Source organism: Dermacentor silvarum, chromosome 9 (genome assembly GCF_013339745.2).
Source record: "Dermacentor silvarum isolate Dsil-2018 chromosome 9, BIME_Dsil_1.4, whole genome shotgun sequence".
Lineage (NCBI taxonomy): Eukaryota > Metazoa > Arthropoda > Arachnida > Ixodida > Ixodidae > Dermacentor > Dermacentor silvarum.
In genome coordinates, this window is record NC_051162.1 from 11,820,206 (window position 1) to 11,842,248 (window position 22,043).

General features: G+C 48.2%; 1 protein-coding gene across 1 annotated transcript in view; it reads left to right on the forward strand.

Annotated features, from left to right (window-relative positions):
• LOC119465133 (putative phospholipase B-like 2) overlaps positions 1-22,043 on the forward strand; it is a 71,890-nt gene that overhangs the window by 37,311 nt on the left and 12,536 nt on the right. Inside the window, exon 3 of the mRNA XM_049655955.1 lies at positions 2,162-2,257. Coding sequence (XP_049511912.1) covers positions 2,211-2,257 — 47 coding nt within the window. The 5' untranslated portion in view covers positions 2,162-2,210. The remainder of the gene's footprint in view (positions 1-2,161; positions 2,258-22,043) is intronic.

Genomic DNA, 22,043 nt, shown 5'->3' on the forward strand with positions numbered 1-22,043 from the left:
GAACTAACTCAAGCCATCCTGCGATACAGCCAGACAAGCCATCGCCGGACCACCGCCTACCACCCGCAGACGAATGGCCTCACCGAGCGCCTAAATAAGACCATCGCCGACATGCTGGCAATGTACGTCGACGTCGAACACAAGACGTGGGATGCCATCCTTCCGTACGTGACCTTCGCATACAACACGGCCGTGCAAGAAACGACGCACATGGCGCCGTTCAACCTGGTCTACGGAAGGAACCCGGCAACGACGCTTGACGCCATGCTACCGGACGTCACCGATGAGGAAAATCTAGACGTTGCCACCTATTTGCAGCGTGCTGAAGAAGGTCGACAGCTCGCCCGCCTGCGCATCAAGAACCAGCAGAGGACCGACAGCCGACACTACAATCTTCGACGACGCTACGTCGAGTACCAGCCCGGAGACCGTGTTTGGGTCTGGACTCCGATACGCCGACGAGGACTTAGCGAAAAACTCTTACGTCGCTATTTCGGACCATATAAGATCATCCGACGTATTGGCGCACTGGACTACGAGGTCGTGCCAGACGGCATTTCGCAATCACAGCGGCGCCGCGCACGACCCGAAGTCATCCATGTGGTGCGTCTTAAGCCTTTCTACGCCCGCTGACGAACTTAGGTACTTTGTTACTTTATTTTTTTTTCTCTTTCTTTATTACGCGTGGTTTTGTTTTCGCTTTCACATTTGTTTGTAGCATCGGGACGATGCTTTTTAAGGGGAGGGTATTGACACGTATACATGTTTATCTTTCACCGGTGGCCGCTTTCCACCGGCTAACAAATGTTAAACGTTATCGCTCGGCACAGGCCGCGCCTGTATCGGAAGTTTCTAGAACGTTATCGATGCTTCTTTCCATTGCCTGTTTTCACCGACGCTTATGTTATCTGATTGCATGACTGACGCGAATTGTCTAGAACTTTCTGGAAGACACGCGGGCATCAGGGATTAATCTAGAACCTTCGATGACTCAGGTATAAAAGCCGACGCGTTTCGCCGCTGATCAGATTTTCGACGATCGCCGACTGTGTTCGCCGCTATCGTTGTGCTTTGAGTGTACCTTCCTTTTGTGGGCACAGGTTCGCCCAATAAACAACCAGTTTCGTTGTACACAGTTTTACGACTGTTTTCTTCAGCGTCACTACTACGTGACAATATAATTGCTATCGCAATAAAACAAGCAAATTAGGGCTACACACCACCTGACACAGAGTGAACGCCTGCTTCACATAGCGGAGGGGTGACGTCACTCCCTATCTCGCCTCTCCTGTCTCGGCGCGCACCTGCTCCGACGCTGACCGGCGCTCGTTACATGCCCTCCCGTCAGCGGCGGAGTGGCGCTTAAGGTGCGCTTCGATTGTGCGCCGTCCGCTAGGTGGCTAGGCAACGCGCCCTCCTTCGCTCCCTCAGCCGTTCCTCTATGCGTGGTGGTTTCCCGCCATTTACGTTCGCTCGCTCCTCCAAGTTCGGTTTCCCGCCCGTTCCGTTCGCCATGGAAGTAGACAACGAAGACACTGGGCCAAGTGTTGTGTACACAAGGAAAATACAAGGTTAACCCAAAGAATACATCAGGGTACACCAGCGCCAAGGTTCGAGTGCTACTAGCAGACACCTAAGCCAAGGATGAGGGTCGCTTCTCATTTTGTAGCGTTAGCTACACTGGCCTAGCCAAGCCCGTTTCGCGCGGCACATCAAGAGCCGTGCTGCGCATGCGCAAGGGTCAGTGATGTCACACGGCATGCGCACCGGAGCCACCGGAGCCGGCACCTCTCGCGCACTCCGCCGCCGCCGCGCGCGGATCACCGGCGCTGGTCTGCGCATTCCAGAGGAGTGACGTCGTAGCCGTGGTAGACGCACTGGCGCCGGCGCGCGCTCGCTGTGCAGTCGCCGTCTGACACTGCGCTGGAGCCGCTGCGCTTCTGACTGGCGTTTGCCAGTGTGGTATAGCCATGGAGAAGGAGAGCGCAAATGCTGCTCAACAGCGCAGAAGAACGGAGAAGCTTGACTCATAAGAATAATCTTATCTTAAGAATAATCTTAAGAATAAGCTAAGAATAATCAGCTGAACCTTTGCTAACGCTACGTATATCCTGGCATAGCCGAGCTAAGCCACTGCAACTTTTTCTTTCTTTTTTCTCAGTGGGAACAGCCAATGGACCGTAATCGACTACAACTTATTCAAGCGAAAAATGAAGAAACTACCGCAAGACTTTGTGTGGTATCACGAAGAGCTACCGTGAGTGCACTTAAAAGAACTTGTCCTTATGCTGGTGTGTGTTTCGATATAGTAAAAATAAAAGTACTCGCCTAAGGTTGAAAGAAAACAAACGTATAATTGACGTTTCGAAGCCGCTACGGGTTCCTTGTTCACCATGAAGAGGTCCGTGAGATGACCCGCTTATCTACGCGTTAGGCGGCGCATAATGTCCCTAAAAGATTACCGCGCGTCCGCCGTTCTATTCTGGATATTTCGGCCATATTGCAAACTTCTGTAATGGTGGCTTTTTAAGCCAGTCAGACACGCCATACGAGCCCTTTGACAAATAAGAGCTCGCAAGACGGCGAACTTGACAATATCCAGAATAGCACCCCTGATCGTGGGTGCGGGTTAGAGGCGTGTTTATACATACATACACACACACACACACACACACACATATATATATATATATATATATATATATATATATATATATACGCCTCTAACCCGCACCTTTTGACAAATAAGAGCTCGCAAGATGGCGACCTTGACAATATCCAGAATAGCACCCCTGATCGCGGGTGCGGGTTAGAGGCGTGTACTATATATATATATATATATATATATATATATAGTATTGCCATGTATACATGTTTATCTTTCACCGGTTCCCGCTTTTCACCGGCTCACAAATTTTAAACGTTATCGCTGGGCACAGGACGCGCCTGCATGTATCGGAAGTTTCTCGAACGTTATTCATTCATTCTTTTGTTTCTTTCTTTCTGCACAAAGGACAGAAAATTGAACAAAAGCAAAAGGCTTGTAGCCTGACAAAAGGCCTTTCCTCCAATACAGTGCGGCACGCAGGCCATAATATATACGAGAAAAGGAAGGAAGAAAAGAAAATTACGTATACAGAGTAATGTAACGTATATAAAACAGAAGCGTCATTAGATATACACATATAAGCATAATACCGCACTTGTAATATTGAAATATCTTGACAATACACTAAATGTGATTGCTCATCACTCCCAGATAAAGCAAAACAAGGACATATGGACGAAGTACAGAAAGAGAAATCAGAACGTATGCTTAGATATACAACAAAGCATATAGTATATTCCTGGTATTGACACACGCTAAACGATATAAGAACACATAACAATAATCAAGAAAATTCAATGTTATTATTGATCAGGAACCTCAGAATTTTCTTGGAAATGGCACTTTCTATGCCTATGAGGCTGTTGATTTTATGGCAGATCTCTTGGCAGATCTCTTGGTCGATAGCACATACGTACATACAAGGACGTTGCTTGCTCGACTGAAGCGAAGGCCACACGTAAATGGTACGGGTGTTCAGCTTGCCGAATCGAAATCCAGGTTGACGACGGTCGAAAGCGAGACCACCGCGAACCATTTTAGCCTTCAGCGTTATGCAATGATTTCGCAATGCCTTGCTCACCTGTAACAATGCAGCATTATACGCGAGACAAGCTCGCATTTTTCTGACTTTCCCGACTGGCAGGAAGACAGCTAAAACAAAATGCTCACCTTCAATGAAACAATCCGATTTAATCGTGCAATAAAGGAAACTTGTAATCGTGCCCAGGCTGATCATAGACAGAGTCCTTCTTACGATCGCCATCTTGGCTCGACGGCGGCACCGCGTGAAAATCGTTAATACTGACAAGGCAGCGCTATCGCTGCCTTGTCAGGCAGCGCTATCGCTGCCTAGTACTAGCTACAACATCATGTAACCCGCGCCGCCGATATTTCTTTGTTAACTTCTTATGGAGTTTTAGATCCACTAGATCTGTCCACGGATTAGCAAAGCAAGCAAATGAAGGCAGAAATCGATGGTGCTATCGATAGTAAAGCCAGTTGCACTATCAATATAACTATCACTAATACCATCGATAGTTCATCGATAGTAATATTAGCGATAGTCTTTTTACACTATTGATAGTTTAAAAAAACTATAGTCAATTACTATAGTCAAAACTAGAGTAAAAAAAGGCAATTTATCACTAGTTGCCACGCATATTCGCAAGTTTCTGTAACTCTTGCATTTTCCGCTAATAGCACTATATCTTGCGCGCACATCAGTACAGGGACCTTCTGTTGCAGCCTTTGCCCATTGGAAATGTAGGATAAACCAAAGCCTAATTCACTATTTTCCAGTCGTCTTTCTATGCCCTTAACTTTAATCGCGAAAGGCAATGGAGACAGACGGGATCCTTGCTTCAGTCTTTGATGAATTTCCAGCCCTTCATTACATTTTCTGCCATCTCAAACAATTTGTACTTGGTTGTCTCAGTATATGTCATTCTGCAGTGCCACGAAATCGTAATATACGCCATCGTACTTGAAAAAATCCCATAACGATTATCTGCGTACGTTTTCGTACGCTCTCTTAATATCTAGAAATGCTACCCATGAACGTATATTCCAAGCTACCCAAATCTCATGCATTAAGTTAGTACAAACATCTTCTAAGCGTCTGCATGGTTTGAATACATTGTGTAGTTTCCCCAGTATATCATTTTTCTCCACCCACTTAGAAAGTAAAATTTTGTGACTTGCATATCACATATCTATATATCACCAACGTTACTGTGACTGGCCTGCATGAATTCGTGTTATCCTTATCGCCTTTGCCTTTGGAGATGACGTTCGTCTTGCTTTCACGTCATCCCACCGGAATTCTTCGTTTTAATTGCTTGCTTTATGGCAATAGTCCGAATTGCCTTGTTCTTTGCACCCAGGTTTTTGATTTGGTTTATCGTGATTTTATCAGGTCTGGCGGCGGTGTCATTGGGGACATCATTTTCAGATTTTTTTTCTACAAAAATTTATATGCTAAAGTTTGATCTCTCAGGCTTCTCTGGTGTTGCTGGATCTGTTTGATTCTGAACTAGGCTTTCTTGCGTTCTGACGTTATCCCTAATAACATCTCTGATGTACCGCAGCGCATAGTCTCCTTCGATGATGTTACCGTCGTCATCCCTAATAGCCATTTGCGAATTTTTAGTTGGAGCTCCGAGTGCTCTCACATGGTTCGAGAATATTTTCGGTGCGCCTTTGCCCCTTTAGCGAACGGTATGCCCCCAACGTTTACTTGCGCATTTCATTTTTTGTTGCAGTAGCTCAGTCGCCACACATTTTAATGCGAGAACCATACTTGGCTTATTGTGCGACCCCGCCGTCACCAGAAAGCCGTGGCAGAAGGCAGTGGAAGAAAAACAGCCCACAAGTTTTTCTAACTGAAAGAAAAGTGGTCACGGCGAGGATCTGATCCACTGCCCAACCGCCACTGCTACCGCTACGTAGCCGAGCGCGCTAATCATTGCGCCACCGTTGCAACAGGCAACAGTCAGGAATATTTTCGAGGCTACGCACGTGGTTGGGCTCTGCCTGGCGGGCGATTCACTAGATGGCGCATTATAGGAGTGGTGCCACTGTCGCCGCTATGGAGTCTTCATCGTCCGAAGTTGAATCTACCGCGTCAACATTATCAGGCGAGACAGCAAGCCTTGGCCAGGAGGCGGCAGTTACCTGCCGACGAAGTACGAGACCATCGCAACGCAGCGAAACGTGCGAAGCGAGCTGCTGCAGCGAAACAACATTCGCCACCCAAGTCCCCGACAACGAGAAAGGCAGAGCTGCGGAGCGAGCACGGCGAGCTGCAGTGGCTGCAGCGCGAATAAAGATGCCGCGCGCTTCTGATAACCGTCGGACGACGACTAGGACATCGCCCCCAAAGTATGAGGTGGAGTTCGCCTACGATTCCGATGAAGATATGCAGTGTCAACACCATGGCGCGGCGGGGAAAAGTACTGTCATCGCTCAGCAAAGTGGAGTGAACGTGCTGAATAGTTGCGTCATCGAGACAGGACGCTCAACGCAATGTGCGTGAAACATTACTTTGCGGAGAACTCCGCAAATAAAACTCAGCTGAGAGATCGCAATATGGCCGGTTTGTAGTCTTGAATTGTTGCGACCTCATATGCAGCAACATTACACTCGGAAACATAACGCAGTAGCACTAAACTCAACAAAAATTCGGCGCATCACTAAACTCAGCGATATAACTCGGCGACCCAGTCAGCGACAAGTAATGATCTCGCATTTACACATCATAAGAATTAATCAGGTTCCCCCGTAGTTTTCTTTTCTCGGTATTCCCCCTTCGTACCTCTTCTTCGTGTATTCCCAACTTTTGGCTTCTCGATGATCCCTAGAAGACTGCTTACGCTCTTCTACAGCTTGCTTTATTTCCTTGTTCCATCACTTGCGTGGTTTGCTCTTTCAATCCAAGTTCTTTTGCCGTGTCTGTCTTCTGCTGCATAACGTCTGCCAGTTATATTACCAGATTGGTGTAGGAAGCCCCTCCACTTTCTTTCCTATGTTCTTTTTGCGATCTCTGATATTTGCTTTTCATTCATGTTTAGGAGTTATGATGCAATTAGTTCGTATTCTGCGTTAGTATCTCTCCCAAATGTTAAGGTTAAACGTTTATGGTCGCTACCCAGTCTATCTTTTTCATGTTGGTCTATTATCACTTGGTCTTGTTGTTTGTAGACCATTTGTTAAACTAAGGTGTAGTCGGTACATGACTCTGTTTCCGCATTGCCCTGTTACCTGTCCATGACACTTATTCTCCCTGTGAACTACTATAAGGTTCTGTTCATCGCACAGATCGATTACTAGAGAACCGTTGTAATCAGTGCATCCATCGAATTCTCCATGTGCGCACTCATATCTCCTACTAATATCACTTGGCCCGATTTCTAGAACTCATTAATACCTCTTATAATGCAGTTAATGAATTCTTTATATTTAGCTCTGCTATCACTACCTGTTCATATGTAATGCACTCGAAGCTACGTATTTTTTTCTTCCTATGTGCCGCTATTCTATCAATGCTTGTTCCATGTCTGTTATCCTTTGCCACTTCATACTTCACCTAATTAGCACGCGTACGCCTGCACATTTCCTTGATCCAATCTTTCTTTTGCACCTCTCCCATACAAAAGTGCCAATAACAGGCGGCTCTTGCAAATCTGGCAAATGCGTTGCAGACAAGGCGTAAACGCTAATAGCTCAGTCAGCTGCGTTTGAATCACCAGCCTATCTTTATGTAGTTGAGTAGAACTTGTTGCTGGGGAGTTGGTTGACATCTGAGGAAAGCATGGTTGCGCGAACAGAAAAGAAAGACTTGGTAAGAAAAGTAGGAAACGTTAGGTCAGGCGCTGAACTTCAACTGATTTATTCATACAGCAGAGCAAGAGGGAGTGAACAAATGCGCATGCGCATGTCAGTGTCGTCTAAGGCGATTACAGTGACGTTTATAGCAGCTGCATCTCGTTGCCAAACAGAAAAACAGACGTATCACTAATACAACTCGTGCCTCTCTCTTTTATGTGATAGGCCTCCAAAAGTTCTCTAGCTAACGTGTCACCACTCTTGCCAATTATCTTAATGTCACGCAGTAGTGGCTCACATGTGCCGGCCAAGCAAACCTTGCAATGCGCAGGTAAGTGCATTGCATGGTTTGGTAAGGTATGCGCAGGTAACAAAGGTAATGCGCACTTACCTACGCATTACTTTTGATTGATTATTTCTTAGCTATTGATTGGCTATCGATTGGCTATCGCAAAGTATTCACCACATATTTGGGCTAGGCTAATCACTACCAAGTCATTCCCAGCATTTTTTCGGAAATTATTGATTACTGTTGGATTATCGATAAGCTATTGATTGGCTATCGATTGACTATCGCAAGGTGAAGCGAGGCGCAGCTGTGCGCAGTGACGTCATCGCTAGCGCGGCGGCGGAGGAGCTAGGCGAAGCGAGGCGCAGCTGTGAGCAGAGACGTCTCGCTAGGCGAGTTTTTGCGGACGCTACGCGGGGAAACGAAAAGCTTAAACAACTCCGCTGTTAATACCACTATCACCTCAGGTAAACTGCACTCTAAACGGTTGTATGCAGCACTAATGGCAGCAGAACTGAGTGCAAGTGTGGGGAGAGTGCATATTAAGCAAGATGAAACAGCATGCAGAAAGGCTGTTTCCTATCTCTGCACAGATACAACATTCCATGATTCATTGATGCTTAAGTTAAATGGCTCATTGATGCTAAAGAGTTAAACTGGTAATTAAAATGTTGATGAAACGGGTACAGAGACTAATTAGCTTTCTTTGAGAGCAACACTAAATGTAGTACACTTGATTTTCAAAAAAAGTCACAGGCCTGCGCGGCACACGCAGCACAGTCACAGCATAAGCTGGTTGAGAGGCGCAAGAGTAGCTCCAATTTCGGCACCACGCATAACAAGGTCTTAGCGGCAAAGTGTTTTCGCCTTGATTTTGACGAGAACGATCTGAACTGTCCGCCCGGCGTCGGCGGAGAGCTGCGGCTTCTAATGCTCTCTGCACAGCAGTCTGCTGAGCCCGATGATGCCTTGTTGTAGCCGCGCACGTAGCTCTACGATTCGCTTCTTCAGCAGTGGTTCGTACTTTGCGAGGAGACGCCATAGCGTGTACTGAAGAGGTACCCAGAATACGTGGTGGACATCTAATATCATGATAGCGTTGGTAGCGTGCCTCGTCTGAATCGCATCGCGTCTAAATCGCATCTCGTCCCACGCGGCGGTTGAACGCACCTTAACTAGATGGCGCCACCATACTCGCGGAGGCTGGGGTTGTCTGCGCCTGCGCGCCTGCCTATGCGCGCAGGCGCAGAGGCGCAGGGCGCGTATAAAGGGAATTTTTCTTCTGCGTGATAGCAAGCGCTTGCGTGGCTCAGTGGTGAAATATCCGACTCCCACGCAGCGGGCCTGGGTTCGATCCCGGTGGAGAGCGGGTACTTTTTCTTCGCATTTCCGGCGATAGCGGCTACGGGGCGGCGGCGGCATCATCGCGACCAGAAATGACTATTGGAATGAGCCCATAACAGCTTACGCTGTAATAAAGCAAACGGCACACAGAAAGAACAGGCTTGGACTCAACTGTAAGCTTAAAAAGGCAGCAAAGGTGCATTCACAATGCTCTCTTGAATAAATCTTTCCAGTAAGCAATGCTTTAATAAATCTATTTTTGCCTAAATCATGGCTGCAAAAAACAATACCATGTTCACAATAGACACACACACAAATATGATTTGTGGTGCTTTCAAAAGTTACAAATTGGAATTACCACTAAACTGTGGCTTGCCTACCAGGAATAGGTCGTTGTGGGCCCTGGAACCAGGTCTGATTAGAAGGCCCACCATTTCTCCTAACCAGAAATTCTTGATTTTTCACCTTGGAATACTTTGTTGCTATCTTCTACTGACAACCGGGACTCCCATGCAGAAAGTTCGTGGATGAGATCATGGGTACGGAACTTCCTTCTTCGTGCCACCCCAGGGAAAGATGCAACTGCTTACACAGGGATTTGCAGGCTCACGGGGTTCCGGTACTCTGCACGAGTTAAAACAAAACAGCGCAAAGCAAACTGCGCATCAAAATCATTACTCTCTTTTAAAATCAAGCAATGTGATGAGAAATACATTAAGCGAGTACTGACACAAAAGAAAGATTGGCTGTGGCTCAACTCAGTTGTGCCTGGGTGTGCGTAGCGAGAGGTACGGTTAATCTTATTGTTTAGCTTGGTTCTCTCTACGGTTCCATCTTTATCGTTTAGCTTCGTGCGTCTGAGTGTTTGTAACCCTTTACAATAAACCCTCTGTAAAGGGTTTATTGTAAAGGGTTATAAAGGGTATCGTTAAGTTACGGTTATATTAAAGACTATACATTTGTAAAGTGTAATGCATTTATTTTGAAAATCTTCATCTTGTTTCTGAATTGCCACAAAGACGGCCCGATGGTCGGTTAGGTGGGAGGATAAGGGAATGTCATGCCAGATGCAAGCGGGGAACACTTGCAACACAACTGCGGCGGTGGCATGTCGCCGCGCCGTGGTAACTCGAGAAGACGACGCCAGATGGCACGGCGAGCGGCGCTGCCAGCTGCGGCGGTTGCTAGACAACGGCTCAAAACGCGGTGCGGCCACCGGTCACAGCGAAACGGCGACAATGCGGCCAATGTAGCTCTCGCTACAAGAACGTGGGCAGCTTGTGCTAGTGATGCAAGGTTGGAGTAAACAGCGGAGCTGATGATCGACCTTGCTTCTGCCTGGTTTTACTAGGCTCGGCTAAGGTTTGCTAGGAAATTCAATCTCTGCTAGGCACGGATTCCGAATCGGCTCGCCGCCGATGCGCGGATTCTTGCTTGGCCGCGTGACACGCTTCAAGCTGAGCGGCTTCTTCTTCGGGTGTCCGGATCTTCTTTGGCCGTCCCATGTCAAGGCTACATGTACTCGCCACAGAGTCAACGAGAGTTCTGCCACCGTGGCCGTGGCTCAGAGCTTTATGTCCCCGGTGACTTCCCGATAAGCTGCACCTCCACACTTGCCGGGGCGTGGCTGGTCGAAACCTGCCGCACCGCCGCCAGAGGCGCCTGCCGCAGTGACGGACACCGCGCGCGTTCAGCGCGAACGCGGGGAAAAGGGGAAACGCGGACGGCGTCGGCAGCAGCTCTGCGCGTTGCCTCGTTGGTGCTGGTACAATTTCTTTCTCTGTCTCCCATGCTCTCATTTTCTCTTTCTCTCCCTCAAGCATAGCGCGTGCCGCACGCATGCTCTACTTCCCTCTCCTTAACCTCCCATGCATGACACGGAGAGGAGGCGAAGCACACGCCGCTCCGTGAGTGCGGTGACGTCATCGTTCACCGAGGTTTTTAAAAACGATAGTCTTTCTTGGGCTGCCTAAACGTGAAAAACTTTGTCTATCTGTCCGTCTATCTGTCTGTCACTCGATTCAACCGCAAAGCCAAAACCAATTCAGCCGCCCGGCCAAAACTAACCAAGCTACTAGCACTGGTGGCACGGGGTCATACACGTCAACATTATACAGCGCAGAGGAAATCTCAGGCCTATTTAAGGCTAAATATATGTAGACAACCGTGATCCGCATCGTTCATTTAATTAAGAATGCACATTAGACGGGCTTTTACGTCAGTAAATGAAAAATCAACGTGTTAGAAATGGTGTCGAAGAGACGCTGCGCGTTAAAAACATGCCGACTGAAGCCGCGGCTCAGTAGCTGGCTTTAAGCCAACAGCAATAAAAGGTCCCAATAGATGGCGCCAGAGTAGGGCGAACGCAGGAAATTTGAATTGAATTCATCAGAACCTCCATTGCATCCATCATGGGAGGAGTGAGAGGGAAGAAGAAGAGCGTGAGGGGTGGAAATATGGAGAAGAGAGGCTATTACGCATCAGGGGCGGCAGAAGACTATCGCCTTTCGACGTCACTTGCATCCAAGCAAGGAGATATTCTTTCGTTAACGCGTTACGGACTGACGGTCGGCTTAACAGCTACGCTGTTAAAATTTTGTGGCCCACTTGCGTACATTTTTAGACAGTTTCCAACCCTACAATTAGTACATGGAGGCTCAAATCTTTGAGCACTACAAATAATTAATACATCCTATTTTGGGCAGCTAGTTTACGCTCTTCACATGCACCCAGATCCTATATTCGCCAAATCCGTCTTACCTCACCTAACAAAGACGTTCTTCTTCATTGTGGGGTTTTACGTGCCAAAACCAGTTCTGATTATGACGCACGCCGTAGTGGAGGGCTCCGGATTAATTCTGACCACCTGGGTTCTTTAACGTGCACTACAACGCAAGCACACGGGCGTTTTTGCATTTCGCCTCCATCGAAATGCGGCCGCCGCGGCCGGGATTCGATCCCGCGATCTCGTGCTCAGCTGCGTAACGCCTTAGCTAACTGAGCTGCCGCGGCGGGTAAACAAAGTACGTTTTATTCAAAAGACAACGCTGAAATATAGGGAATAAGCAGAATACAAATTGTTTATGAGCGGTACCTTCCTTATAAGATAATTGTGAAATGTGCCGGCGCGGAGAAAAATTGGCAGCCATGGTAATATAAGCATTCCTGCTTGTCTCGTTAGATATGCTTTCCTGCGCCATCGGCAGAATACGCAGTGGCGGGTTGTGGACAGTGCACTGCCAGGGGAAAGAGAGAACAGGCAGTGACGAGCTCTGCGGAAAGGTAACCTTTTCGAATGACCGAAAATCACTCTGTGCTGCAAACTACAAGACGCCGCATGAGGCGAAAACCTCTGTTGCAGAAGCGCATCCAGGATTCCTGCCATAGGGGGGGGGGGGGGGGGGGGAAGCAAGCACTTTCCATAATATGCAATTTCCTTGTATTAGTCAGAGGCATCCAACAGCAAACAAAATGCCTAATGATTATAATAATAATATAATGTTACCACAGATGATGCCAATGTTTATCTCTTCAGCATTTTACTCAGTGTAATGTAAGAGTGACTGAATGAATACAAGACCGTGATAGAGGGTTCTTGTTAATCAGGAAAATTCAACCTCAAGCCACCACCTGAATTGTAATGTCAATGTGGACAGAGCACTGAAGGTACACGCTGGACTGGTGGGGGGGCTGGACGTGTGGGGGGGGGGAGTACAACACCCGACCCCCCCCCCCCCCCCCGGCGGTGCGCCACTGCTCTGTTGTGTTGCTGGAACTTGAGAAAAGATGCTAAGTAGTACCCGTGCCTGTTTATTGTATTACGTGCTTAACTCTCATAAACGCGTCCTGTCTACCAGTGATTACTAGAGACTGGATTTAAGGCAAATGCCTATTTTGTTCCTTGCGCTCCTATCACGCCACTTTGATACATGAGCATGAATTAGGGGTTAAAAAAGGGCTTTTATAGTATTTTTATAGTGCCTGTAAATGCCTATTTTGGCGTTTGTGCCTAAATGCCTATAAATGCCTACAAATGCCTATTTTCAATATCGGCGCCTATATGAACACTATTTAGCCTCAAGTTTAGCTTTCGAGTGCAGTTTGAGACCGTTATTAATTTTACACGGCAACATTCACTGTTGGTAACCCTATGGGGTTCAACCTAGTCCTCTAGATTGTCCCTTTCGCTAAGAAAAGGAAGGAGGGACCAGCATTGTTTCGAAAAGTGCAGACAGCGCTCCTTTGGGTGCCTGCTTTTATTCTTGAAGCTAAACATTTCGACAGAATTACCTGTCTGGTTGGGAAAATTGATTAAGACTTAGAGATTGACTCCAACCAAATAAGGAAATTTACTAGGCCGACGTTTCGGAACCAATTCGGCTCCTTCTTCAGGGGGTATTCTTCGGAGGTGGCGGTGTGCCGCTTTTAAAAGGTCCGTCGTAACAAAGGAGAGGAAGGGGGAGAGAGCGTAAGGTGCGGAGACACTTGGCAGGGCACCTGCTCTAGACAGACAAAATAGGTGGTGGGGGTGGGGTGGGGGGCTTCCGCGTCGCTGGTCGGCTGGGTTGACCGATGCTGGGCGCCCTTTAGTCGCGGGAATGCGTTGACGAGAGACAGGGGGGGGGGGGACGAGTTGTTTTGGTGTTGCTGAAATGCGACGACACACTCGACGAGAGAACCCCCTTGAGTGTAGACGAGATCTGCCGCCTTCTCGAGCTATGGCTATCAAATACCTACTTCACCTTCCGAGGCAGCTACTACAAGCAGGTGAAAGGAACTCCCATGGGGGCCTCAATTTCCGTCACCATGGCTAACCTAACTATGGAAAATATCGAAGACAGAGCTCTGAGTACTTTTTCCCCGAAGCCGAAAGTTTTCCTCAGGTACATGGATGATTGCTTCTGTATCGTGAAGGAGTCGCAAGTCGAAAACCTGCAGAGCCATTTAAATTCCATAGACCCGGATATACAGTTCACGTCGGAGCGCGAACAAAACGGATCGTTATCATTCCTAGATGTACAAGTTACACGAACCAACGGCAATCTAAAATTCTCAGTCTACCGAAAACCAACCCACACAGGCCGCTACCTACACTTCGCATCCAACCATCCGGCAAACCACAAGGCATCTGTCGTAAATTCTTTATTGAAAAGAGTCGAAACTCATTGCACATTGGAATCAGATCAAAAGAAAGAAAGGAGAACGGTTCTCAACGAACTCAAAAGGAACGGCTATACAACGGAATTCATTCGAAAAACAACCCGACAACAAAAAAGAAAAAACAAACTACGAGACCTACAACCGTTGACTCCCCTTCGACCACAGAAACGAGTGTCCATCCCATACGTCAAAGGTACCAGCGAAGCTCTCAGCCGAATATTGAAAAAAGAAGGCCTCAAAGTCGCGCATAAACCGATGAACACTTTGAATATCCTCATTCCTAAACCAAAAGACTGTCCACCAAAAGAAAAAAGCGGCTTTGGTAGCTATATGAATTGTAGTAAACATGAGCTGGATTAAGTAAGCAGGTGTGCTGCGGCGTAAGTGGACCGACATGAAGAGAGACTCGATGACAACGAGAAGGCGCGTGTGAAATGGTGGTGTTGATGAGAAGCGCTTACCGTGGGCAGCGCGTGCGAAGGGACACACCTGTAGTGCTGCACTGCCGATCTGGGCAGCATTGCATGTGTAGCGTGCGTTGGAAAATGTGGCCCGACTATTACTAACTGAATGAACAAGCGTGGTGTGAGCGCGCACAAACATGAATAGATCACACTGAATGACTGCAGCCAACGACTGTCAAAACGCTGGCAGCGGGCGAAGGTACGTGCGGTCTATCGCTTCAACGGAAACTGAGCGGCGAATGCGCATAAAGGTCAGAGCCGTGTGGAGATAAGAGACGGTGCGGTCGAACGAACGACGAGCGCGGTTGTTGGCAGCGTATAAGTGCGCCCCCCCCCCCCCCCCCCCGCTCAAAATCACAGCATATCCACGGGGTGAATGATGATGAGTGGGCGAAGTTCCGGAGGGAATCATCGGATCTCCCGCTTAAGGGCACGCTAGCACAAACGCGTTAGAAACGTGCAGTTCTCTCTAGTAAGGGAGAGCGGCCACAGCGTCTTACGCAGCCATTTACACATGCCGGAACGTGCACCGCGTTTGCCGACGCCATCACATGACTGCCGAGAGAGCATACCCCCCGTATTCATAAACGCTCCTCGACTTGAACTTGACTTGCCACCGCTTTGGGCAGCGCGTTCGAAACGCGTTGACGGTAAGGCGGAGAGGCCACAGCGTCTTACACCAGCGTCTTACACGGGCCGTAACGCGCTAGCACAAACGCGTTAGAAACGCGCTAGAAACGCGGCCTTTCGTTAATGTTGGGTATTTATTGCCATCGTGGTGCGTGTGTCCATGTCCGCTTCGTGGCGTAGTGGGCTAACGCCGCGCGCTCGGAAGCGAGGGGTCCCTGGTTCGATTCCGCGCTACGGACACAACTTCGGAATTTTTTTTCTCATTTTTCTCAGACTGGTTACACACTACTGGTTACACACTACTACTACGACGACGGGGACGGAACGGGTGCCGCTATAAGGAGCTTCGCCCCTAAAAGCTCAAGGCGTCATCTATAAAATCAGCTGTGCCGACTGTCCGGCGTCGTGCATCGGGGAAACCAAAAATCTAAAAGAAAGAATCAGACAACATGAAAACGGCGTCAGAACATTCAACCGAATACGCAGCGCAGTCGCCGAACATTCCGAAGACGCCGACCACAAGATTTCTTTCCAAGAAACCCAAATCCTTCAAACAGAGACAACCTGGCGAAAAAGGCTACTACTCGAGTCTTGGCACATTGAGAACACGGCGGGTAATATAAACCGCGTGAAGGGCATTCTTCCTTCTTTGTATGTTCATGGCCTTGCAGACGCGACGAAGGGAAGAAAAGACCCCCCGCTCTAGGTCAGTAACACCAAAACAACTCGTCCCCCCCCCCCCCCCCCCCTGTCGCTTGTGAACGCATTCCCGCGACTAACGGGCTCCCAGCATCGGTCAACCCAGCCGACCAACGACGCCGGAGTCCCCCACCCCACCCCCACCATCTATTTTGTCTGTCTAGAGCAGGTGCCCTGCCAAGTGTCTCCGCGCCTTTCGCTCTCTCCCCCTTCCTCTCCTTTGTTACGACGGACCTTTTAAAAGCGGCACACTGCCACCTCCGAAGAATACCCCTACAGAAGGAGCCGAATTGGTTCCGAAACGTCGGGCTAGTAAATTTCCTTATTTGGTTGGAGTCAATCTCTAAGTCTTAATCTGCTTTTATTCAAACGTTGCTTATTTTGCATGCTGACTTTCTAAATAAAGTTATAAACATTCAATACCATTGATGTTATTGGGACGAAATGTGTTTGAAACTTTGTGGTAGCGAGTCATAATTCTATGTACCCTCCCTGTATGCTGCGATAAGTGAACATTGGAACATTTGTTTATCGAAGGACCGATTGATCGATCGATACTCAAAGACGATGTTTCAAAAAGATAGCGCTGATGCACGGAGCATGTTTTTTTATGCAGCGCACTAAACATTCGTTAAAGCAAGGTCCACCTGGCACGGCTAAATACACGGGGATGCCAGCAAGAATTACCGAGGTAGGCCACGCCAAGTTAGCTCCCGATTGAATTCTAGTGCCTTATCTGCTGCCGCGGTGCTTTAATAGTTGCCACGGTGGAATTCAGCGGATTGACGTCGCACACCGTGCGTGCGCCGAGTTAAATGAATATTACGTCCGTGGAAGCTGAGCTTCTCCTTACGCTTCAAGTACGTTGTGGTCGTATGAGGCGCGTGGCGGCCCTTTGATAAAGTGCAGCTCTTTAGACCATCAAATAGGACGCGGCAGGGTGGTTCGAGCACTTCGCTGTGGAAGTTAGAATGTTTATTGGTGCTTATAGTATTTATTTACCTTGTGTGAGCCTGTCACGATATTTATTGATGTTCTGATATTGAACATACGCTTCGTATTTAAGAAATCCTAAGGCATTTGCGCAGATTCCTTGCGAGAAAAATACCATCTGGCACAGCGTGAGAAGACGGAATGTGCTCTTGGCAAAAGTTAAGCACGACAAGCCCTCAACATCGAAACAGTCGTTTTTGACAACAGCCTTCAAGCACGACAGGACGAACGCTTTCAACGTTGATTTGTACGAGGCCCTAATGGCTACAAATATTCCTTGGGTCAATATTGAAAATCCCGTGCTGAAACAATCCCTACAGAAATATTGCAACCACAACGTGCCGTTGAGTATGCGTTGCGGAAGGCCTATTTCCCGCCTTTGTATGAAGAAACGTTAAGGAGAATCAGAGAAGAGCTTGGCGACTCCTGCATTTGGATTCCCCTAGAAGAAACAACAGACGTCAAGGGGCGCTTCGTCGCTCAATTTCTAGCTGGGAGGCTTGCAGCACACGAGAAGACAAGGGCTTTCCTTGTGTATTCTAAGCCTTTGGAGAGAACAAATGGGGAGACTTTAGCATACTTTGTAAACAAATCCCTGAAGGTTCTGTACCCTGCAGGAGTCGATGACACCAAGGTTATGTTGCTCTACACAGACTCCGCAGCGTATACATGCACAAGGCAGCGCATCTACTGAACATCTTCTACCTGTAGGTGGTGCATATCACATGCCTAGCGCATGCGCTTCACCGTGTTTGTGAAGACTTGAGGAAGCACTTCATTGACGTCAACGAGCTTATTGCTTCAGCCAAGGCCGTGTTCCTGAACGAACTCTCTCACCTGCGCTCTATCAAGGAGAAGTTGTTGGACGTAACCTTTCCACCAGAGCCCATCTACACACGTTGGGGAACATGGCTAGAAGCTGCTGAGTATTGCAACTGCTACCTTTCGGACATCAAGGTCGTCAATAACAGCTTTACAGGTGACGAGAGTGCTGCAGTCAGAAAGGGTCAAGGCGTCCTCTTTGTGGATGGCATCCAAGAAGAGCTCGCCTACTTGTGCGCCAACTATCAGACACTATCAAGAAACTTGGAAGTTCGGGAGAAACTCTAATTGAGAACATTGCACTTATTCTCCATGCACAGAAAATAATCGCCGCTATTCCTGAAGGCCCAGTAGCCGAAAAGGTACGTGCAAAGTTACAATCGGTCTTGGACAAGAACGAGGGATTTTCTGTCCTTAAAGAAGTTTCAGGACTCCTGGCTGGTGAGCACTCTAGGATCCCAGTGTCGATTAAGCCATCGAATGTTCGTAAGTACAACTATGCTCCAACAACATCTGTCGACGTCGAGCGTTCCTTCTCAGCGTACAAGCTCATTCTCAGTGACAAGAGGTACAATTTTTAATCCAAAAATCTGGAGACGGTGGTCGTTTGCTGTTGTTTCCACAATTTTCCCACTGATTCTTAGACTGTTTCGCGTACTCTCCAGACAGATTTCTTGAAACATGTGACCTTCAAATGGGTGGAAATGTATTTGGAAGTGTTCGGACGTCTTGCCTGTACAATTCGGATACTGTCATTGTATATGAAAAATTTCCAGAGTTGCACCTAACAGTCCTCACGTAAGAACATGTTAATTTCTTAATAAATCGTCGTCTCTCTTGCATGTATTTTTTGCCTGTTTTTGTTGTGTGTTAATTTATTGGCGTCAGGCAGACATAAAGTAGCGCTTTTTTAAATCAGTATTCCCAGCTTTCAAGTATTCTTTTGCATGCCTGTTTCACTATTTGCGACGCTCGAGTACAGTGGTCATTGAACATGAATATGAGCAGCGTGCTTGTTCAATTAAGCCAGTTGATCGTCATTAGTGCAGCATTTTTATGAGACAATTGCACGGCTATGTTCAACTGTTGGCGCCTTTGTGCGACCATAAACAATAACATATTTTTGTTTTCCTGTCGTAGATAAAGGTAGCGAACGTCTTCGTTTGAAATTATTTTATTTACGACGTTGGAGGCCTAAAACGTTGTTTTGCTTGCCTATTTTTGGCGCCTAAAACGCGCTTTTTTGATGCCTAAAAATCCGGCCCCTAGTGATTACTATAGGCACCGGGCGACCGTCGTAAGGCGCCAGCGGCGCGCCGGCTGGCGAACAGCGCCGCGAACGGCAGCTGTCAGAGCACTGGCATGCATGTGAAGCAGACGACGGGACAAAGGCGCTCGGTGCTTCCAGTGATTTGACACTGCGGGTTTTAAGGGCTGACGCACCGGAAAACGCATTTTCGTGTGTCTGCCTTTGAGAAAGGTCGTCACTTGTACGAGGCAGATCACATTCGTTGCATCAGGTAGTATATAAAGCAGAAAACGAGCGCAAATTGCGCTGCTAATGCACCACGCGAACGGAGCTAACCGCGGCAAGTTACGGCATGAAACACCAGAAATTATATTCCAGATGTTATTTTGTTGTGCGCGTTAAGATTCTCGCGTATTTAATCATGTAAATAGGTGAAGAACACAAAAATTATGGAGAGAAAAAAAAGGAGACATACATCTTCCTTATTCTGCTTCTTGAGCTGCTTCGCCGATCGCACATGTGTCAGTAAGTTCCCGTTATCTGTCCGTTGCAGTTCTTTTATCTTCGCAATGCTTCCCCATTCTTAATTGCTTATAAATTATAGCTAAATCTTCAGGCACGGACCATTTTATATAGCTTAGCGCGACGGGAGCCGTCGATGGCGGCGAGTGTGAACACCCCACTACGTTGGCGTTCGCGGTCGATGCACAGCATAGACATGTGCCGGACGCAACCAGAGTTGGGAATTGCTAGGAAGGAAAATGTACATTAAAAGGAAGACTGATACACTGATAAGGCGGCAAAATGACTACAAATCTGAGTGTTCGCCTTCGATGCCCAAGCTCCGGAGCCGTTACACTGCGGAGGCGAAGACAGGCAAGTGGGACACGAAGCTCTTGCGTATGAACGGCTTTTTTATTAACGTTAGAACAACTAGACCATAGCAAATCAGCGTCGGAAATGTACAGTGCCCAGCGATTGAAGCACTGGCAGCGCGCGGCTGCCGCCGTTTTTTTTTCTTTTCGCGCCACAGGTGAGCGCCGTGGGACCAAATGCAGTCATAATGCGTTACGAAGGTTTCCGCTTTCACTCTACACCACAACGCATCCGTTTGGTGTCCCCATCGCTTACAGTCAGTGCAAAAACCGCTGGCGACCAGGCGATTCGAGTATCGCGTTTCAATTGCCGAGCACTGTACGCGCTGTTGCCTACAGACCGCACATATACAGACTCTCCGCCTGAAAACGCGATGCCGCGATGAACAACGATTGAATTGAATGTCCTAACCAGCTTCAGTCATGTTTCAGTAACTGTTGGTGCACCCAAAAAAATGTCACAGTTTCGCCCTAAGGGCGAAGCAATGAATGCGATAGCAACACAGCAATGTCATACGAAGTAAGGTGAGCGGCTTTGGTAGCAATATGAATTGTAGTAAACATGAGCTGATTAAGTAAGCAGGTGTGCTGCGGCGTAAGTAGACCGACATGAAGAGAGGCTCGATGACCACGAGAAGGCGCGTTTGAAATGGTGGTGTTGATAAGAAGCGCTTCCCGTGGGCAGCGCGTGCGAACCCTACTGAAAAACCCCCGTATTCCTCATAACTCCTATATCCAATAACATCATATGACATATAGGATCCTATACAAAAACCTGTTTTTCCTATATGTTTCATATCGGATTATTGGATAGGGGGGTTATGGGGCATATGGATTTTTCAATAGGGAAAGGACACATCTGTAGTGCTGCACTGCCGATCCGGGCAGCATTGCATGTGTAGCGTGCGTTGGAAAATGTGGTCCAACTATTACTAACTGAATGAACAAGCGTAGTGTGAGCGCGCACAAACAAACATGAATAGATCACACTGAATGACTGCAGACAACGACTGTCAAAACGCTGGCAGCGAGCCCATACGCCACAGCAGGCGAAGGTACGTGCGGTCTATCGCTTCAACGGAAACTGAGCGGCGAATGCACGGCGCATAAAGGTCAGAGCCGTGTGGAGATAAGAGACGGTGCGGACGAGCGACGAGCGCGGTTGTTGGCAGAGTAGAAGTGCGCCCCCCCCCCCCCCCCCGCGCTCCCTCCGGCGCTGGCTTCCCGCTTCCTTGCTTGCGCGTGGGTGATTGAGTGCGTTCGCTCTCCGTGATAGCGCGCGTCCCCGCACGCTTCCGCTCGGGCATACGGCGCGCGGCGAAGATTTTATCTATAGGGAACCTCACGGCGACGGCGACGGCAGAAATCAAAAACGCAACATGTTTGATTAGACTTGCTTTCACGGCAGCGCCTGCTGCGCGCAGCCCGGCTGCCACATGCCGTTGCATTCGTGGCGCCGCCGCATGAAGGCGCCACCAGTCCAAATTCATCCCGCGCCTGGTGCCTATAGCCAGTGATATTGTGACGTGTGGAAGGACACAGACGAAAGAGGCTATTTACAGGCTATATACAATGGAGCCAGACAGCCAGGCCCACACTCGCTCGCACCAAGAGCACAGACACACTTCATCGTCTTTCTCGCGGCGGCTCGTCTCTTCAACATCTTTCGATGCTATCGTAATACTACACTCCCGGCGGCAAAAGCGCCGTCACGCTGCTGTTAAATATCCAAGGCGCTTGGAGAGTTGTAGGGTTTGAGTCGGGCGACGTGGACAATATCACTGCTGGTCACAGTGGAGGACGTAGTGGGCGTGGCTAGAACGATTTTGTAGGTGACATCGGTCACTTGGCGGATCACGCGATATGGACCAGCGTAACAGGAGAGCAGTTTTTCACAAAGGCCAACTTTACGCGTTGGTGACCAAAGCAACACGAGGGTGCCGGGTGCAAAATGCACATCACGGTGACGGAGATCGTAGTGTTGTTTCTGTTTTTCTTGAGACACTTGCAGACGAGCACGCGCAAGTTGGCGAGCATGGTCAGGACGGACGATTGCATCACGGGCATAATCGCTAGTTGAAGCTGT